Source organism: Dermochelys coriacea, chromosome 10 (assembly GCF_009764565.3).
Source record: "Dermochelys coriacea isolate rDerCor1 chromosome 10, rDerCor1.pri.v4, whole genome shotgun sequence".
Lineage (NCBI taxonomy): Eukaryota > Metazoa > Chordata > Testudines > Dermochelyidae > Dermochelys > Dermochelys coriacea.
In genome coordinates, this window is record NC_050077.1 from 35,313,275 (window position 1) to 35,333,065 (window position 19,791).

At 41.6% G+C, this 19,791-nt stretch overlaps 1 protein-coding gene across 7 annotated transcripts in view; it reads left to right on the forward strand.

The window, feature by feature from the left end:
• XPO6 (exportin 6) overlaps positions 1-19,791 on the forward strand; it is a 122,442-nt gene that overhangs the window by 21,883 nt on the left and 80,768 nt on the right. For all 7 annotated transcript variants that reach the window (XM_038418805.2, XM_038418806.2, XM_043493528.1 and 4 more), the window contains 2 exons: positions 15,280-15,370; positions 18,063-18,175. In XM_038418805.2, coding sequence (XP_038274733.1) covers positions 15,280-15,370; positions 18,063-18,175 — 204 coding nt within the window. Of the gene's footprint in view, positions 1-15,279; positions 15,371-18,062; positions 18,176-19,791 lie in introns of those variants that run through there.

Below are 19,791 nucleotides of genomic sequence, written 5' to 3' on the forward strand. Positions count from 1 at the left end.
TATATATTGCAGTAAAATACCGAATGTGTCTTTTAAATATTAAATGTCAGTGACATTATAAGCTACAATAAATCAGGGTTTAGAAAATCTAAGCTGTCAATTTTTGGAAAATCTTAATCCTCTGTTGACCTAGAAAATATCTAGAGGTTGGATATTCAATTAATTGCTGTCAAGCCTTAAAATAAAATGACAGAATGATAATGCTAAAATTAGCCTACATACTGTGATGGGGCAAGGCCAGATGGCTATTGAAAAGTAGTGGGAGATTGGCTCCAGGCTAAACAAATCCCTGGTACCAGCTTAAGTGAAATGGAAGCTGCTCCAGGTCAATTAAGAACTTTCCAGAAGGCAGGGAGAAGGCTAGGTTGATTGGGACACCTGAAGCCAATCGGGGGCTGGCTGAAACTAGTTAAAAGCCTCCCAGTCAGTCAGGTGGGCGTGCATGTCAGGAGCTGTGGGAAGAAGTTGCGCTGTTGGAGAGGCTGAGTAGTACACACCATATCAGGCACAAGGAAGGAGTCCCTGAGGTAAGGGTGAAGTGGAGCTTGAGGAAGTGAGGGCTGCTGTGGGGGAAGTAGCCCAGGGAATTGTACATGTCATGTCTCTAAAAGGTCTGCTACCATAGCTGATACTATTAGAGTAGAGGGTGGGCCCGGGCTCTTCCCCCTTCCCCCCCCACCTTTGCCCCCTGTTTAATCACTGAAAGTGGGAGACAACAGAGACTGTGCAAGGAAGGATAACTTCTCCTCACCTCCCTCGCTGGCTTATGATAAAAATGGTTCAGTAGACTGTGACCCTTGTCTCTAGAGAGAGAGAAGGGTTACGTGGAGGGTCACAGTGAGCCTCTGAGGCTAGCGAAATCCGCCAGGAAATGGGGGACCCATGGAGGCAAGGACAGAGCTTTGTCCCAATTGGTGTCGGGAGTGGGACTTCTTTCTTCTGCCACGCTGTGAACGAGGTGTTTTGTTTTTTTTGTTTTTTTTTTTTAAATGTGCACTGGGGTTTTGGATTTTTTTTGTTTTTGTTTTGGTTTTTGTTTGTTTGCTTTATACCACAATGGAGGAGGTGGTAAGAGCTCTGGTACAAGCCACAGCAACCCAGAAGGAGGCCACCTGAGTTCAGGCAATGGCACAACAGGAGTCTATGGGGCTACAGCAGGAAACCAATCAATTATTGATGAGCCAAACGACCCAAGATCGTGCCCTCTTGAGAGAGGTGGTGGACCAGCTGAAGATCCTCACCACCCAGGCCCAGGGGTCCGACAGGACGCGAACCCCGAGGGCCACTGATTGTCTGCCAAAGATGACGTCAGGAGATGATGTGGAGGCATATCTCCTCTCATTCGAAAGGACTGCTCAGCGTGAGGCATGGCCCCAGGAGCAGTGGGCCAGCATTTTCACCCCTTTTTTTGCGTGGAGAGGCCCAGAAGGCCTACTTTGACTTGCGTGCCATGGATGCCACTGACTATACCTGTCTGAAGGCAGAGATCCTAGCATGATCGGGGTAACGGCAGCGATAAGGGCCCAGAGGTTCTATGAGTGGAAATATCAGGAGAACAAACCCCCTAGGTCCCAGCTATTCGACCTCATACACCTCGCACGGAAGTGGTTACAGCCCGAGGTGTGCAGGCTGGAGGAGATTTTGGAGACCCTGGTCATCGACTATTACATGCAGGGACTGCCGTCAGATCTCCGCAAATGGATAGACCAGAACTATCCTTCCACATACGATGAGACGATCACACTGGTAGAAAGACGGATGACAGCCAGGGAACTGACCCAACTACCCAAGGAAGGCCCCTTTCGAAGCAAGCACCCGACCCCAACCCTGGAAGGTTGGGTAACCAAACCCCTGGGGAGTCCTAGGTGGAAGAAGGGGGGGCCAAAAACCAGCAGGGACCCCAGAAAGAAGGGATTGGCCTGAGTAGGGGGAACCCCCGGACTAAACCCACTAACCCCCGGGATAGGGAAGTGATTAAAAGCAATTATAGATGTTGTTCATGTGGGGAGTGGGGACACATAGCAGCACAGTGTCCCAGCACTGAGGAGCCTATGCAATGTAACTTGGGGGATTGGGAGGTCCCATGCTCCCTTATCCGCCTCATGGGGGTCACATTAGCCCCACATAATTACACCAGGCCAGTGAGGATAAAGGGAGCAGAGGCTACAGCGCTTGTGGATTCTGGGAGTGCTATCACCCTCATATCGGGTAAGCTGGTAAAAATAGTCAGCTGCTACAAGACAAACGCGTAGCAGTGACGTGTGTGCATGGGGCCGTGAGCCATTACCCCACCATCCCAGTGGAGATAGAGGTTCAGGGAAACCCCATTGAGGTGACCATGGGCGTAATTCCTAAACTCCCATATCCTGTAGTCTTTGGGAGGGACTATCCAGGGTTTGATAATTTACTCCCCCCAGAGAGGCTGGAGGGAGGGGGGGACCCCGAGGGCAGCGACTCGTCACCGGGGGAATGTCAACCCCCTATGTTCGCTGAGATTTCTCAGGATCTGTTCTCAGCCCCCCAAAAGACCTGGAATACAAAAACAAGAGAGGAAATCAAGGCCGAATTAAAGAAAATGTTAGAATTAGGGGTTATTGAAGAATCTTAGTCAGTGGTCCAGTCCAATTGTTCTAGTGCCTAAACCTGACGGTACCATGAGATTCTGTAATGACTTTCGCCGACTAAATGAAATATCCCAGTTTGATGCATACCCCATACCACGCATCGACGAACTGGTTGACCAACTGGGTAGTGCCCGATTCTTGATTTATACTGGATCTGACAAAAGGGTACTGGCAGATTCCTCTGACCAAAGAAGCTAAAGAAAAGACAGCATTCTCCACCCTGGATGGGCTATTCCAGTACACCGTCCTCCCTTTTGGGCTACATGGGGCCCCAGCCACATTCCAGCGCCTCATTGATAAGCTGCTGCGCCCCCATACTAGTTATGCAGCTGCATACCTAGATGATGTCGTCATCCATACACCAGACTGAGTAACCCACTTGGAGAAAGTTGAGGCAGTACTGCGCACCTTAAGGCGGGCTGGCCTCACTGCTAATCCCGCTAAATGCGCCATAGGGCTAGCAGAGGCTAGGTACCTGGGATATATTGTGGGAAGAGGGCATAGTGAAGCCCCAAACAAATAAGCTAGAGGCAATTCAAAACTGGCCCCGGCCGACCCGAAAGAATCAGGTCTGTGCGTTCCTAGGCGTGGTAGGCTACTACTGACGGTTTATTCCCCACTTCACCACTAGGGCAAATCCCCTAACAGACTTGGTGAAGGCCCGAGGTCCAGACATGGTAAAGTGGACCGACTCAGCAGAGGGGGCATTTACAGACCTTCGGACGGCCCTCTGTAATGACCCCGTACTCATAGCCTTAGACTTTAACAGGGAATTTATTTTACAAACAGACGCTTCCGAGATGGGGTTGGGAGCAGTTCTGTCACAAATGGTGGGAGAAGAGGAACACCCGATCCTCTACCTAAGCAGAAAGCTTCTCCCAAGAGAACAGAAGTACTCAGTAGACGAGAGAGAATGCCTTGCTGTCAAATGGGCTATGGAGACACTACGTTATTATCTCTTGTGATGGACCATGCACCTCTCCAGTGGATGCAGCGGAATAAGGAAAAGAATGCAAGGGTCACCAGGTGGTTCTTATCCCTCCAACCATTCCAGTTCCGCATATGGTACAGGGCTGGATGCCACCATGGCAATGCTGATGGTCTGTCATGAGCATACTGCCTGGCATCCCAAGTTGCCCAACTCTATGGTGTTGAGCGGGGGGGGGGGGGGGGAAATGTGACGGGGCAAGGCCAGATGGCTATAGAAAAGTAGTGGGAGATAGATAGATAGATAGATATATTAGCTCCAGGCTAAACAAATCCCTGGTACCAGCTTAAGTGAAATGGAAGCTGCTCCAGGTCAATTAAGAACTTTCCAGAAGACAGGGAGAATGCTATGTTGATTGGTATACCTGAAGCCAGTCAGGGGCTGGCTGAAACTAGTTAAAAGCCTCCCAGTCAGTCAGGTGGGTGTGCATGTCAGGAGCTGTGGGAAGAAGTTGCGCTGTTGGAGAGGTTGAGTAGTACACACCATATCAGGCACAAGGAAGGAGTCCCTGAGGTAAGGGTGAAGTGGAGCTTGAGGAAGTGAGGGCTGCTGTGGGGGAAGCAGTCCAGGGAATTGTATATGTCATGTTTCTAAAAGGTCTGCTACCATAGCTGATACTATTAGGGTCCCTGGGCTGGAGCCCGGAGTAGAGGGAGGGCCCGGGCCCCCCCCACCTTTGCCCCCTGATTAATCCCCGAGATTGGGAGACAACAGAGACTGTGCAAGGAAGGATAACTTCTCCTCACCTCCCTCGCTGGCTTATGATGAAAATGGCTCAGTAGACTGTGACCCTTGTCTCTAGAGAAAGAAGGGTTACATGGAGGGTCACAGTGAGCCTCTAAGGCTAGCGAAATCCGCCAGGAAACGTGGGACCCACGGAGGCAAGGACAGAGCTTTGTCACAATACCTAGTTTACTTGAATGCCTGGAAACTTTTGCGGATGGATGGTCAGTATTCCAGACTCCACAACTACTTGGTGCCAAACTATAACTTATTTCTTTTGAAGTAAAGGAGGGAATTATGCTTTTCTATAACTATGAACCAGTTGTTTTCTAGTCATATAGGTTGAAGACTTTAGATTAGCAGATAACTAGTCTGAGTAAATATCTACACACCTCTAAAGCATCCTTATAAAACTATCTATGGTGAACATCATAAGATAATGAAAAAGGAAGAGAGTAGGAATTAAAGAAATGATTGAAATGTGATAAAGTGAATATGAGATTTGTTCTAAATAGGGCTGTCAAGTGATTAAAAAAAATTAATCGCTCTGTTAAACAAAAGAATACCATTTATTTAAATATTTTTGGATGTTTTCTACATTTTCAGATGTATTGAATTCAGTTACAACAAAGAATATATACTATACTTTAGATTTATTTTTGATTACAAAAAATTTGCACTGTAAACAAAATAAATTGTATTTTTCAATTCCGCCACTACAAGTACTATAGTGCAATCTCTCTTATCATGATAGCTGAATTTACAAATGTAGAATTATGTGCTAAAAAATCCCTGCATTCAAAAAATAAAAGTGTAAAACTTTAGAGCCTACAAGTCCACTCAGTCCTATTTCTTATTCATCCAATCGCTCAGACAAACAAGTTTGTTTACATTTGCAGGTGACGCTGCTGCTTGCTTCTTGTTTACAATATCACCTGAAAGGGAGAACGGGCATTCTTATGGCACTGTCATACCCAGCATCGCAAGATATTTACATGCCAGATGGGCTAAAGATTCATATGTCCCTTCATGCTTCAACCACCATTCCAGAGGACATGCGTCCATGCTGATGATTGCTTCTGCTTGATAAAGATCCAAAACAGTGCGGACCAGTGCATGTTCATTTTCATCATCTGAGTCAGATGCCACCAGCAGCAGATGGATTTTCTTTTTTGGTGGTTCAAATTCTGTAGTTTCCACATCGGAGTGTTGCTCTCTTAAGACATCTGAAAGCATGCTCTACACCTTGTCCCTTTCAGATTTTGGAAGGTACCTCAGGTTCTTAAACCTTAAGTCGAGTGCTGTAGCTATCTTTAGAAATCTCACATTGGTACCTTCTTTGCATTTTATTCATAGATACTAAGGTCAGAAGGGACCATTCTGATCATCTAGTCCGACCTCCTGCACAGCGCAGGCCACAGAATCTCACCCACCCACTCCTATGAAAAACCTCACCCATGTCTGAGCTATTGAAGTCCTTAAATCATGGTTCAAAGACTTCAAGGAGCAGAGAAGCCTCCCTCAAGTCAACCATGCCCCATGCTACAGAGGAAGGCGAAAAACCTCCAGGGCCTCTCCAATCTGCCCTAGAGGAAAATTGCCATATTTGGGGTCGGGAAGGAATCAGCTAAACCCTGAGCATATGGGCAAGATTCACCAGCCAGATACCCAGGAAAGAATTTTCTATAGTAACTCAGATCCCATCTATCTAATATCCCATCTCAGGGGATTTGGCCTATTTACCCTGAATATTTAAAGATCAATTACTTACCAAAATCCCGTTATCCATCATACCATTTCCTCCATAAACTTATCGAGTAGAATCTTAAAGCCAGATAGATCTTTTGCCCCCACTGCTTCCCTTGGAAGGCTATTCCAAAACTTCACTCCTCTGATGGTTAGAAACCTTCGTCTGATCTGCAGAGAAAGTGTTCTTAAAAATGAACAACATGTGCAGGGTCATCATCTGAGACAGCTATAACATAAATTATGTGGCAGAATGTGCATAAAGCAAGAGCCGGAGACACAATTCTCCCCCATGGAATTCAGTCACAAATTTAATTAACGCATTACTTTTTAAATGAGCATCATCAGCGTGGAAGCATGTTCTCTGGAATGGTGGCTGAAGCATGAAGGGGCATATGAATATTTAGCATATCTGGCACATAAATGCCTTTCAATGCGAGCTACAAAAGTGCCATGTGAACGTCTGTTCTCACTTTCAGGTGATGTAAATAAGAAGTGGGCAGCATTATCTCCCATAAATGTAAACAAACTTGTTTGTCTTAATGGTTGGCTGAACAAGTAGGAGGACTGAGTGGACTTGTAGGCGAAAAAGTTTTATATTTGTTTTTGGTTTTGAGAGCGGTTATGCTACAAAAAACATTGTACGTTTGTAAATTGCACTTTCATGATAAAGAGATTGCACTCCAGTACTTGTATGAGGTGAATTGAAATATACTACTTTTATCATTTTAAAGTGCACATATTTGTAATAAAAATATAAAGTGAGCACTGTACACTTTGTATTCTGTATTGTAATTGAAGTCAATATATTTTAAAATGTAGAAAAACATCTAAAAATATTTCATAAATTTCAATTGGGATTCTATTTATCATTGTGATAAATTGTAATTTTTTTATCACAATTAAATTTGTTTAGTTAATCGCATGAGTTAACTGCGATTAATCGACAGCCCTAGTTCTAAACACTCTCATTCTAACTTGTATTGCTCAACACTGTTATAGTCTGATTACTGCTACCTCACAAAGTAGTCAAGGTGGACCAGCTGTGACGAACTTTTCCATAAGATATTGATCCTACTGGATTCAAACATTCTCTGGGATCAGTGTGTGGATGTCATGGTGAGATACAGCAATCTGTTTGACTACTAGTGTCCCTGTTCCTAAACACACCTTCCTCCATTGTCCTTTCAGGGCACCATTGTTAACTGGTCAGCTACAATTTATGAAGTAGGGGGATGAAACATCTTTTGCAAAAAGTTTGGTGTGCTGAATCTGCCTGCCCGCCTTATAAACAATTTGTGTACTCTTATGCTGTGGTGAGACTGAGGCTGGTCAGGCCTCTGTTGTAGTATCTAGGAAGTCCCAACCCATGGAACTATTTTGGGTGTTCTGTTTGCTTTGCAAACAGGATTGATTGGATGTCGAACTTTTTTCCCCCGGACTGAGATTGCAGGAGAGAACAAGTGTTCTTCCCTAAAAGTTCTAACCAGCTTCTCAATTAGAGATATCTGATACACTGTGGAAGAGTAAGGCTCTTATCCCCTTTGCAGTTAGTGAAAGTGAGTGGGGAATACTTTGGCTCTTTATGGATGGGGATTTTTAATGCCTCCCCCAAGATAAGGTGAATTGCCAGCTTCTACACAGAATAACTGGAAATCTTGCAAGTTGCAGCCCAGTCTCAAGTCTTTCTGGGGAAGGTCATCGAGGTGAGAGTTGGAGGCTATCTTCAGCAGCACCTGGTGGTCTCCAGTTGTTTGGGGTCCAAACAACAAGACCAGACAAGAGTAGGGCAAGGAAATTAGTTTCAGCAGTCTGTCTCCTCAGGGCAGTGCCCAGATTCCATTACTCAGCCTTGAGAAGGGAGTGTATTCTTTATGTCAAGGTGATCTATGTGTGGAAATCATTGCAGCACACTATGTGGAGCTAACCTTTGAAAACTACCCAAAAACATTAGCAAATGCAGAATACTGCTGCTCACTTAAGTAGACCTGACTGGCAAGGTTTATTACACTTGTACTGTCTACCTACTGACAGCTCACTTCTGGGGAAATTCAGGGTGCTGGTTTCTGTCTGCAAAGCCCTCCAGTTAACCTAGGCCATTTCTGCCTTGCCACCTTCCTTTGATAGAAACTTTGAGCTTTGTGTATATTTCAAGTGAGGAGCATAACAGTCACACTGGGGGGTCCTTGTTTTTTTTTCTGTCCCAAATCTATCTTAATCTGAGTAACTTTAGAGCACACTTTGAAGTTAATGTTTTCCATAAAATGCAATTCTGAGGAGCCCTGTTGTCCAGTGTGTGGCACTCACAGGAAGGGAAGATTTGAGGGGGATACTGCATTGTTTGTCCTGTACTATTTCAAACCTATGAATAGAGTACCCATATCCTATGGCACCTGTCCACATGATGAATACATAGATAGCCATGGATAGGATTGCTAAAACTAGCTTTCTCAAAACAAATGTTAACACTAAATCTGTGTTGTGTTCTTCAGGTTTTTTATAATGAAGGCATAGATTGAGATTTAAAGAAGGAAAACAAAAAAAGGTGCAGAGAGTTAAGCTCTTGAATATGTGAACTGACTTACAAAAAATGCAAAGTGCCCAGTAGCTCCCATTAGTCATTGGATAAGCTGCCAAGTTCTCAGTACTTTAAAAAAACAAACCATGTAACTAGGAGCCTAACTTCAAGCATCTGGTTTTTTAAATTGTCCATTGACAATTCTTAAGATGGGAAGAGCTATCAAGAAGCTTGAAAAGTGTAGAATTGATTGTACCAAAACAATGCAAGTCCTGATGCTCCTGGATGAATATTAGCACTTTTGTGGGTGGGTGGGTGGCTGCAGTGTAATCTTCTTGTGAGACCTTCCTTATTCATTTGAGCAGTGGGATTGGAAGAAAAACACTTCTGCTGTGGAGGAAATTGGCTGCTTCATATTGCTGTGGTCAAAGTGTGACAACTCACAATTCTTCCCTATTTGACATCTGAAGCAGATATTGAGATGTAAAGTTTGCCCTTCAGTAGCAAGGGATGAATTGCAAGAGTGTACACTAAACTGCTAAATTTGTACATTCAAATCTAATCGGGTAGCATGTAGGAGAGGGAAGAATATAAAACAATATGCACGCCACTCTACAGAGAGAAAGGAATGCGTGGAAATGTCATTGTGGATATATTATATAATCAACTTAGATTATTTTCAAAAAAAGAAAAGGAGTATTTGTGGCACCTTAGAGACTAACAAATTTATTTGAGCATAAGCTTTCGTGAGCTACAGCTCACTTCATCAGATGCATGCCGATGAAGTGAGCTGTAGCTTATTTCAAGCTTATGCTCAAATAAATTTGTTAGTCTCTAAGGTGTCACAAGTACTCCTTTTCTTTTTGAGGATAGAGACTAACATGGCTGCTACTCTGAAACCTTTGATTATTTTGGAATTTTTAAAAAATTGAATCCTCAGACTGAGACTTTATGCCAGGGTGGATTTGATTTAATTTAATGGGGAGAGGGATAGCTCAGTGGTTTGATCATTGGTCTGCTAAACCCAGGGTTGTGAGTTCAATCCTTATGGGGCCATTTAGGGATCTGGGGCAAAAATTGGGGATTGTTCCTGCTTTTGAGCAGGGGGTTGGACTAGATGTCCTCCTGAGGTCCCTTCCAACCCTGATATTCTATGATTATATGAAATCATGATTTAAATCACTAGTCAGGAAGACTCAATTTAATCATGGATTTCTACATAAAAGTGCATTCTTGTTGGTTATGACCTTAATACGTATTCTTCACAACTCGGATGTAGGTTTCATTTTGAGAAGGTACACACTATACATTTTTAAAGTGATTCATTTTGAAAACTTTTTGGACTAGTTTTACAGCTATATCAAAAAATGAATAATTGTTTATTTCATTTACTAAAGGTAATTGAAGCAGATATTTATAAAGTCATTGGGAGGTGAATTATCTCCAGTTCAACAGGTTAATTATTATTTGGAGGATTTTCTTGCCATGCTGTATTAGGAGGAGAACATCACCAGACAGATATTTAATTTGTTTTATTTAACTAAAACAACAATGTTGTGTATTCTGGATTTTTTCTTTAACAGGAAACATATAATATTTTAACAAAACAAGCATATGAATTTTTGAATTTAGTTAAACATTCAGGTTTTTTAAAATCAGGTTTGTTTTTGTTAAAATTGTTTAACTAAAATAATTAAATGAAATATTTAACCCCCCTCCCCCGATTATGTCAGCCAGGTCAATTTAAAATATTTGCTTCTGCATCTAACTCAGTTGTCTTCACCTTCATTTTCCTGTTTGTTCATAATCTGGAAAAGAAAAACAAGCTTTCCTGTTTTGTCAGGTCCCAAACAGTTTCTCAGTTTGGAATGAATTAGTCCAAAGGAAGAAAATATTCCTTCTACGCTGGCAGAAGAAGCTACTGTTGTTAAAAGTGAGATTATCACTTTTACAGTCTCTGAATCCAAGTGCTTAAGTGACTTCCACCAGTTCACTGGTGTGACTTTCTTTAAAACATCAGCAAACATATATTTCTTGAAGTTTCACCCTTAGCTCTGAAGTTTATTATAGTTGGTATTATGGAGTTGCTCGATGTCCATGTCGTAGCCAACTCCTCTTGTTCAGCAGTTAAGGTTTGACCCTGGTACCGAGTATTGAGAATATTTGCAAGAAAATGAGCTGGAGATAGTGCTTGTCCATTTGTTTTTTAAAGGTTCTAATTTAACTCTGTCATTGCATATTTCTCTTTAAGGTCTCACTCGGTTCCTTCCAGATTTCAACAGCATCAGCAATAAAACAGCTATTTCCCTGCATTTTGTTCAAGGCTACAGAAATAGGCTTCAGGGTACTCAGCATGTGTTCAACCTTTCTCTTAAGCCCAATGTTGAGAACTTTGGCTGTGACAGTGCCATCTATTTTTTTGACAATTTTGTTCACAATCTGTCATCAGATTAGGCCAGTTCTTGATCTAGTGCTCAAAACTGTCCACTACTGAGTTCCATCACACGTCTTGTAAGACAGTTAGCGTGTATTCCTCCCACTTTTTCAGAGCAGCTACTGCAAAGTGGTTGTTACGGAAGTATTTTGCAATTTCAACAACATTAGCCTTTATTTCTGGAACACTGAAGTCTTTGGCTAGGAGGTGCATCAAATGAGCACTGCAACCGTATGTTGTTAGCTTGGGACTCTATTCTAAAATTCTTCTCATCTTGGATACGTTTCCAGCATGTCTGTCACCAAGCTGCATACTAGACATTTGATTTTTTTTTTTTCAGTTTGTTTCAGCTTTTACTGCTGCTACTTGTAAGTATTCTGCTGTGTGGGCATTTCCTGATGTATCAGGTGTTTCTGTAAGGAAGACATTCCCTTCTGTTGTCACACAAGCACATACAACAGGATCGTTCTGGACCTTGCTCCACCCATCAAGACTCAGATTAACAATTTTACCCTCTAGACCTTTAGCACACTACTCAATTTCTTTCATACACTTGATCCAGCAATTTGCCTGTGACATGTGCTCTGTTGGGTGGACTGTATCCTGGTCTTAATGACTGATTGAAAAAATTGCCTGGTTTGTTTATGCAACAAACTCTCCTTTCCATATGATTGAAAACCCACACTTCATTAACATGGTTCAATTACCTCTTTTTGTAATCTGCTGGTTCTTATCACAAACTTATCTATGGTTGTTTCTGGATGATGGAGTTTGTTTGTTTTTTCTTTTTGCTACAGGTGATAGCCATATATGTGTGACATACGTGATGTGACAGAAACACTATCATTGCCAGATAACTCTGAAACTATAGAAAATGATGGTGATCTTGAAGGTGGATAGTCTTCAGAATCCTGTATGTTGAGGATGGAGTCTCCTAAACAAAATAAGTCAATGCAGTTATTTAATAATTATTATTATTTATTACCATACTGCTCATTTAGTATTACTCATTGCATTCACTGACACTCAGATCTACTTTAAAGGTGAAATTGTAAAAGGAAGATCTGCCTATTTCAACTATTTATTTTTTTATCACAACTGCATCTAAAATGATAGTACCATAGAGTAACAACTATATTTTTTTGCTCAAACATGAGAATTCAAGAATAATCCAGAAGGAAGACGGGCAGTCCTTAAGAAAGAAGTATGAAATAAAAAAGTTTACCAACCTGAAGATCCTGCACGTTCAGACATGTTCCTTTCATCATCTTCAATGCAGCTTCTTCCTGAGAAGGAACACTTCTCATGATAATGTTTCTTTTGGGCAACCAGGCTTTGCATTTCTTTGCTGCATTGTTTGCATTTTGCACGCATGCCTGTCTTACCCACAAGTAGAGGAATTTCATCAAAATATTCCCAAACTGGATCTCTCTTACGTCCTGTTGCCATTACAGGTTTTCCCTTCTAGTAAGCGAATGATATGGTAGATCTCAAATCAATGAAGGCTACACTCGGAAAGACCTCAAGCCTTCTGGAATATGTGGCTCAAACAGTTTCACTTTGTTTCTACTGCCTGTCCCTCCCTTCTCAAATTCACTTCCAGACTTCTTCTCCTTCTGCAGATCTATTCCACCCCAACAATCTTCTATTCATTGAACTTTTTGGAACTTTTCACTTTTAGAGAGACGTAAGGGATTGACTCTGTGTACGTGAATTTTGCAGATGGACAATAGGGTTGAGGTCTGTTATTTCTCACTTCTATATATTTTTAAAATACTTTTGCTGTTAACGAAGATGTTATCTCTGGAGTCATAAATCCACAGTTTGAGAACTGCAAAACTAAGCATCTCTGATGGTATTTTCTAGACTGAGCACTGAGTCCCATTAGGTAGATGAAAAGATTAACCTAAATCTATATAGAAGCCCCTGGAACCCATAAGATTGGGTCCCTAGTGGAACTCATTTACAAAGGTTTTCTTAAACATTACATGAATATATTGTCTCATACTATAGAATTTTAATTTATAATCCCTAATCCATGATGAGATATCTTTGAGCTATAATGTACCTAAATTAAAACTATGTTTAGATAGGTTTTTTCCTCAAAAATCATTTTATAAAAAAAACCATTTTTTAAAAAATCATTGATTTTTATCCACCCTCCTTTATGCATAACTATTGCTGCTGTAACTTAGTATGGGGAGACAGATGGAAAAAGTGGGGTAGCAGTTGGAAGGAACAACTTGAAGATTAAGTTTATTGTGCATGCAGCTTTTTTGCAAAGAAGCAAATCTATATGGAATTAGAAAAAAAAATGACCTGCACAGTCGCTTAAAATGGAAATGTGATCTACAGCTTGATAGATTGTGCTTAAGTTTTTAAATATCATAGTTCATTATCAGGATGGCTATCACAATCACAAGTGGCTTTTTCTATGGAGCATCTCATTTTTTAGCTACATGGAGGAAGGACAACAGGAAAATGTGTATTTTCTGTTTAGTAGCAGAATGCTGAGTCTTATTAAGTATCCATTATCAGTTTCTAGGAGAACTGCTGTATTTTTCTTAATCTCTTTTAAAATTATTGGTTCTCATTGTGTGAGTAAATCTAAATCCAATTTAATATGTGGGTGGGGTAGTTTAGAACTATCCTCTCCAATTTGATTCTGCAGTGGCGCTCTAGGAAAACTGGATGCCTTATGTGAAACATGTGGAATTGGGCTTTAGCAGTAGAGAAATTCATACTGCTTCTGTAGGTGGTGCAGACTGATCTTCTCCCAGAAGACTACCTGTTACGGTACTAGTCTAGTAGACTTTGTCTACATTACACAGCTTTTAGCGACAGGGCCGTGTCACTAAGAGTCAGGCAATGTAAACGCTGTTTGTCTGCACTTTTGCTGACAAAATACTTCCACCCCCTATGAACAGGGTTCATGTTGTTGACAACGAGTCATTTACACTGCCACTTGCCATGGCAAAACTTTTGGGGGTGAGGGGCTTTTTTAAGCACCTGTGAACGACAAAAGTTTTGTCTTTCTTTCAATTGGCACTGTAGGCAAAGCCTTGGTTTATATGTAATTTTTTTGTGCCTGACATAGGACTGAACAGTAGATGCCTGCCTGTGCCACTACCCTTTGTATAGTCCCGAGGAAGGTCTGGGCTTAAGTCTGTGCTCTTATTAGTGAAAGAGCAATGTGTTAGCTGAAAATATTGGAGAAATGATGAATGGCATGTCACTTCCATAATAAAACCTTAGTGATAAAACTGACGAGGAATATCCATTATAAAAGTTAGACGAGAAGGGCAAGCACAGTTTCTCCATACTGGTTGGGTCAAGTATCGTCCTAACTCTGGCTCAACACAATCGTTCTGTCTCCAGACACTGTGAAACAAATGAATTAGTCCCATTTATTACAGGTGGCCTCGGGAGAAATAAAGCTCTAGCTACCATGTAACTGCTCCATATTGAGCCAGTGGCTTTGAGGTCTTCTAAAAACCAAGCTGCAGCTGATTAGTGCTGGCAAAAAAAGAAAAGAAATTAGGCAACTCATCCTCCCTGAATCAAATTATTAAGCATTTGTATAGCATTCAGTTGTCAAAGCTCTGTATGAACACTAATCCTTTAAATCCCCCTATTTCCCTGCGCCAAGTGGATTACGTCCGTGGGCCCCCCCCCCCCTTTTTTTTTTTTTTCAACAGATGAGGATACTGAAGCAAAGAGGTGGCAGACTGACCATGGCCACGCATTGAGCCAGGGAATAGAATTTAAGACTTTTAGCATCTATTCTTACGTTCAATTTGCTATTCCTTGATGCCTCTGAATTTCTGAAGTATGTTAATCTGAAACTGATGTTCATGTAAGAATTATTCTAATGGATGAACTAACATTTGTAACGAGAACAAGTATCTGTAATTAGAAGGGAGGGGAACTTGCTTTATAAAGTGTTGCTCTCATTAACAAGCTTGACTGAACAAATGAGACTTTAAAATAACCTCTGAGGCTTTTTACTCATTCTGGACATATTCTCTGTCAGTAGCTGTTGACTCCTTTCTACAGTTTGTGGGCTCCATATTAAATTTCACCCTGTAATATGCTGCTCTTTTGTTTGGTTTCTGAGACTGCTCATCCAGCGTGCATTATATGGACCTCTTAGCACTTTGTCTTATAAGGAAGTAAACTTTACTTACAATTGAATGTAAACCAGAGGTACTTTCTGACCTACTTTTCCTTTAAATGTCATTGTCAGGCATCAGAAGAGGCCTCCCTGCGTGCTTTGGAGAGTCTAATGACAGAGTTTTTCCACAATTGCACAACCAATGAACGCAAACGTGAGATAGGTAAGTTCAGACAATCTTAAGGAATGGTCCGTTTTACTTCCCTCAACGTTTTTTGTGTTAGATATGTAATCTCCAAGCAACAGCAGCAGAAAACTCCATAGTTCGGTTGTCTGCTGAAGGTGGAAATGGTGAGAAGGGAACTTGTTTCCCAGGCTGATGGAAACTTAGCTAGTTGTGAGGGTGGATACCAACTTCTCTGCCTATAAACTGCTGCACTCCATGAAGAGCCTGTGAAGGAGACTGCTGTTTGACAAGTGATAGAGCAAATGCATGAAGCTTTTTCTGTACTATGAGGGGAATGAGAGATGTAGGAGAGCAGATCCAAAAGAGGAGGCATACATTACCCACACTGACACATTTCGGGTAGCTACTTGGTAGTGCAAAATGGCAGGTGGAAATATTTGGGTTCCATACTGGTGGATCTGAGCAGATCCATGCTTATGAAGACCAGTAGAAATAACTTGCATAATATGGCAGCAGGATGGATAAATCAGGCCTGCAATACACTGAAAAATGAGGGGATTACAGAGTCTTCTGGTTCCTTTCTGTGAGGACAGGCTATGGATTTATAACCTGAGACTTCAGTAATGTAGCCTGTATTCCCTCCAGGTTCACTATACTTGAAAATATATTCTCAGCACGCTGAGTAAGCACGCTGTCTTCACCTGAAATTTCACCGTCTGGCTAAAAGGGATGGTGATGACTTTTTTTCTCTCCCCTCCCCCCGCCCTGCACATACCCAGTCATTGGAGGAAAAGAGACTGTGGGCAGACTCTTGGGTTTGATCTACTTGTAGAACACAAACCCATGCAGCTTTTCCCCAAGGCCAAACTTTTACAAAAAGAGTAATTGGATGTGGTCATCCTAGAAACAGAATCTCTCTGAGCATTTGAGAGAAATTGTAAAAGATGTTGGATTATAATGCTCCAAATCAGTGGTGTATGCAGATCTAATCAGCATTAAAGCAAAGAAAACTTTTTACTGCAGAATGTCAGTATTAAGGTAATACGTGGTCTACGTGGACACTTTAGTTTTGTGGCAAGCTCAGCTGTGAATCTATCCTGGGCTATCCTGCCACAGACTGTCCGTGTAGGCTGTACTGACATGCATTAACAAACTCATCTAGTCCTCTTTGAAATGGGATTAGGTGAAAACTCCTTAAACTGTTAATGCTTGTTAGCAGCATCCACATGGCCAGTCAGTCTGTGGCTGGCAAGTGCAAGATAAATTCATGCCCCAGCTTGCTGCAAACCATTCCTGTAGACAAACCCTTAAATTCTACCCATGTCCACTTTCAAGTGGACCAGTATCCCAACTTTTGCCATTTGTTTTTCTTATTTGTTAGAGGCAGAGCTGGTAGTACTGGCTCTTGTTACGGTTTGTCTGACACTTCCCAATGTAAGGTGCAGTTTTCAGTTGCTCAAACTTTGCCAAACTTCAGCTATTAAGCTTGAAATTTTGCAAGCTGGGTGTCTGCCTCAGATTTCTTTTTTGAAAATGTGAGCAAAAAACAGTTCAGCAATATCTGAAAACAGGGGAAATACATTGGCTTGGGCATCTTTTTTTAAGAAAGTTCAGTAGAGATTTTAGCTTGGCAGCTAAATTCAGAAGATTCCTTCTGCATTGATTGATCAACCCTGGGGCTGAGGAGGACTTTTCCTGCAACTGCTGGTCCTGGGTGCTGTGAGCTTCGATGGTTCTGGGCACTGGAGTTGAGAGCAGGGAGACACTCACCTGTAGTCTCAGTGCTCCCCTACTCCTCTCTGCCCCTTCTCCTGATTTTCAGGCAGCATAGCAAAGGAGAAAGCTGACTGACTACAATGCAGAGGGGACAAGGAGTCTGAGGTGGAGGAAAGGCTGGGAAGAGGGCTTGGGAATATACTGGAACTGGCTGGGCAATGAAAGGAGACTGAAACAAGGAGTCGGTGGTAGTGGTGCTGGGGCAGGAGGACTTGGACAAGAAGCCAGAAGTGATGGAAAGGAACAGGCTGGAGAACACAGGTAGAAAAATCTGTGCCCCCCAGAGCACATTCTTCTACAGAACCTGCAACTGAAACCAAGATTCCTGAATCCAAGTGTTGCTGACAGAAAAGGAAGCATCTGTAAAGACCCCTGGCAAAGTAGATCCACTCCTTCTAGTGGCTGGTCCACATAGAGTATGACAACCTACTGCTGCTATCTCATCTTACTGCTATCGGTGTCTTATTTTAGGTGACAGATCTGTGCTGTGGATCTAAAGGTTCCATTAGTATCAAGAAGAAAAGGAGTACTTGTGGCACCTTAGAGACTAACAAATTTATTAGAGCATAGTCTCTAAGGTGCCACAAGTACTCCTTTTCTTTTTGCGAATACAGACTAATACAGCTGCTACTCTGAAATTAGTATCAAGCTAATCTAACCCAAGTCTGTTGTTACGTTATGCTTTTGGGAATGTTAAAATCATACACAACAAATTCTGATACTATGCACCTACTCATTTGGTTGCATTAAAGGTTTTGGGTAGCTTTTGTGGCTGTTTTTGAAGTAGCTCAGGTTGTCTGAGCATTATTAAACTGATAGTTGATAGATCAGATTTGAAAAATATCTGAAGTTCCATTTAGTTTTATGGTGCTATGGAAACAAATATTGTCTTGGTCTGAAGACAGCTTATGAATATTAATGCACATGTTTTGTTGATGCTTGATTTTCCCAGAGGAGCTTCTGAATAACTTTGCCCAGCAGATAGGCGCCTGGAGATTCTGCCTCTATTTCCTGTCAAGCACAAGAAATGACTACGTAATGATGTACAGTTTGACAGTGTTTGAGGTGAGACATAAGAAAAAAGGTAAACTTATCCAGAACACCATTATTGCATAATTAGTGGATTCTTCTGCATTAACTCTTATTTGGTGTGATTTGTGTTTGGAATGGTTCATATTAACTATAAGTTTTTTAAGATTAAAGAGGGAACCAACTGAAGTGCAAATGGACATGGCTTGCTTTTATAGTTCTCCTGCAAAGGGAATTTTTTCAAGTGCAGTTTGAGAGAAAATAAAATGGAATATGAATCCTTGCGTACAGATAGAGAAAGTTGCTTATTGCTGACTTCAGATAGTTAGGAATTGTCTAGAATTGAGGACAGCGTCTTAAATTTTGATGTAATTCACAGAATTATGGATGGATCTTTTACAGATCAGAAATGCTAACTCAGTTATGTAAAGCTAGATACCACAAACTAGTATAAAGGGTATGACAAAATTCCTTTTATTTTATGGGATCTAAGAGATCTGGTTGACAGCTCATTCTGCTTTGCCTATGAATTAGTCAAAGATGTAAAATCACTCTGCTGGAAGACCACATCCCACTTGTTACCTAGCTATAAAAGAGAACTAAGTGAAAGTTTAAAAACCCAAACACTGACTTGTGTGTAAATATCTGATAACTGTTCACAGAATACAATCAACTGATGTATCAGTAAGCATGTGAAGTGTCTTGTTCTACCATATTATTCTGCATCCTTACTTTTAGGTCCTCTCTAAAATAGTGGTGCAAAGAACCTATTTATTGAATTGCAATGGCATAGTCTTTACATACTTTACATTAGTTTACTTAAAGCATTTTTGTCTTGCTCATCTGTGTCACATTCTTAGCTGTGTTGTTCATTCGTGCTCGGAGTCTGATCCCAGGAAATGCAACAGGAGATGATTGACACAGCTCAGAGTAAGGAAAACTGCACCTCAGTAGGCAAAGGAGAAGTACCCCACTGGCTTCTACTGACATCATTGTGGACAAACCACTTAGGGTGGCCATACCATAAACTTTTACTGTGATTAAAAAGAAACTCCCGTACAACTCTTTCTGCAGGTGTACTTTACTAAGTTTTTGGCAGGGGAAAGAGAGTGCTAAGAAAATGAAGCACACCAGGGGTGCATTCAAAGTTTTCCCTCAAAACAGCTACCCCGATAAATAAGCAAACTATTCTGGTGATGTCAGACGTGTAGCAATTCCAGATGTTTCCAAAAAGTATAAGGACACAGATAAGACATACTAAAGAGATCAAACAAAAATAATTGAGCAGTGGGGCTGAAAGCTGCACGCTAACTTGCAACTGTTACTTTATGGGATGAACCTTTGCTCCATGGCAATTGTGAGCCTTGTGATGGAGGAAATCTGGAGCTAAGAGGACATGTACAAAATTTATAGGCCATTGGGATAAAACAGACTGGGCCATGCCCAGAAACGGGGCTTAGTGCTGACTTGCTGACCAACTGCCGTCAGTGGCTGATCTCTCTTAGATTCTTATACAACTTTCATTACCGTAGTATAGTGAGCACTTCACAATATTTAATGTATTTATCCTCACAATTTACGGTGAAGTAGGGAAGTGCTATTATGCCTTTTTTACAGAGCCAGAGCCTGAGCAACTTGCTTCCTGCATGAAG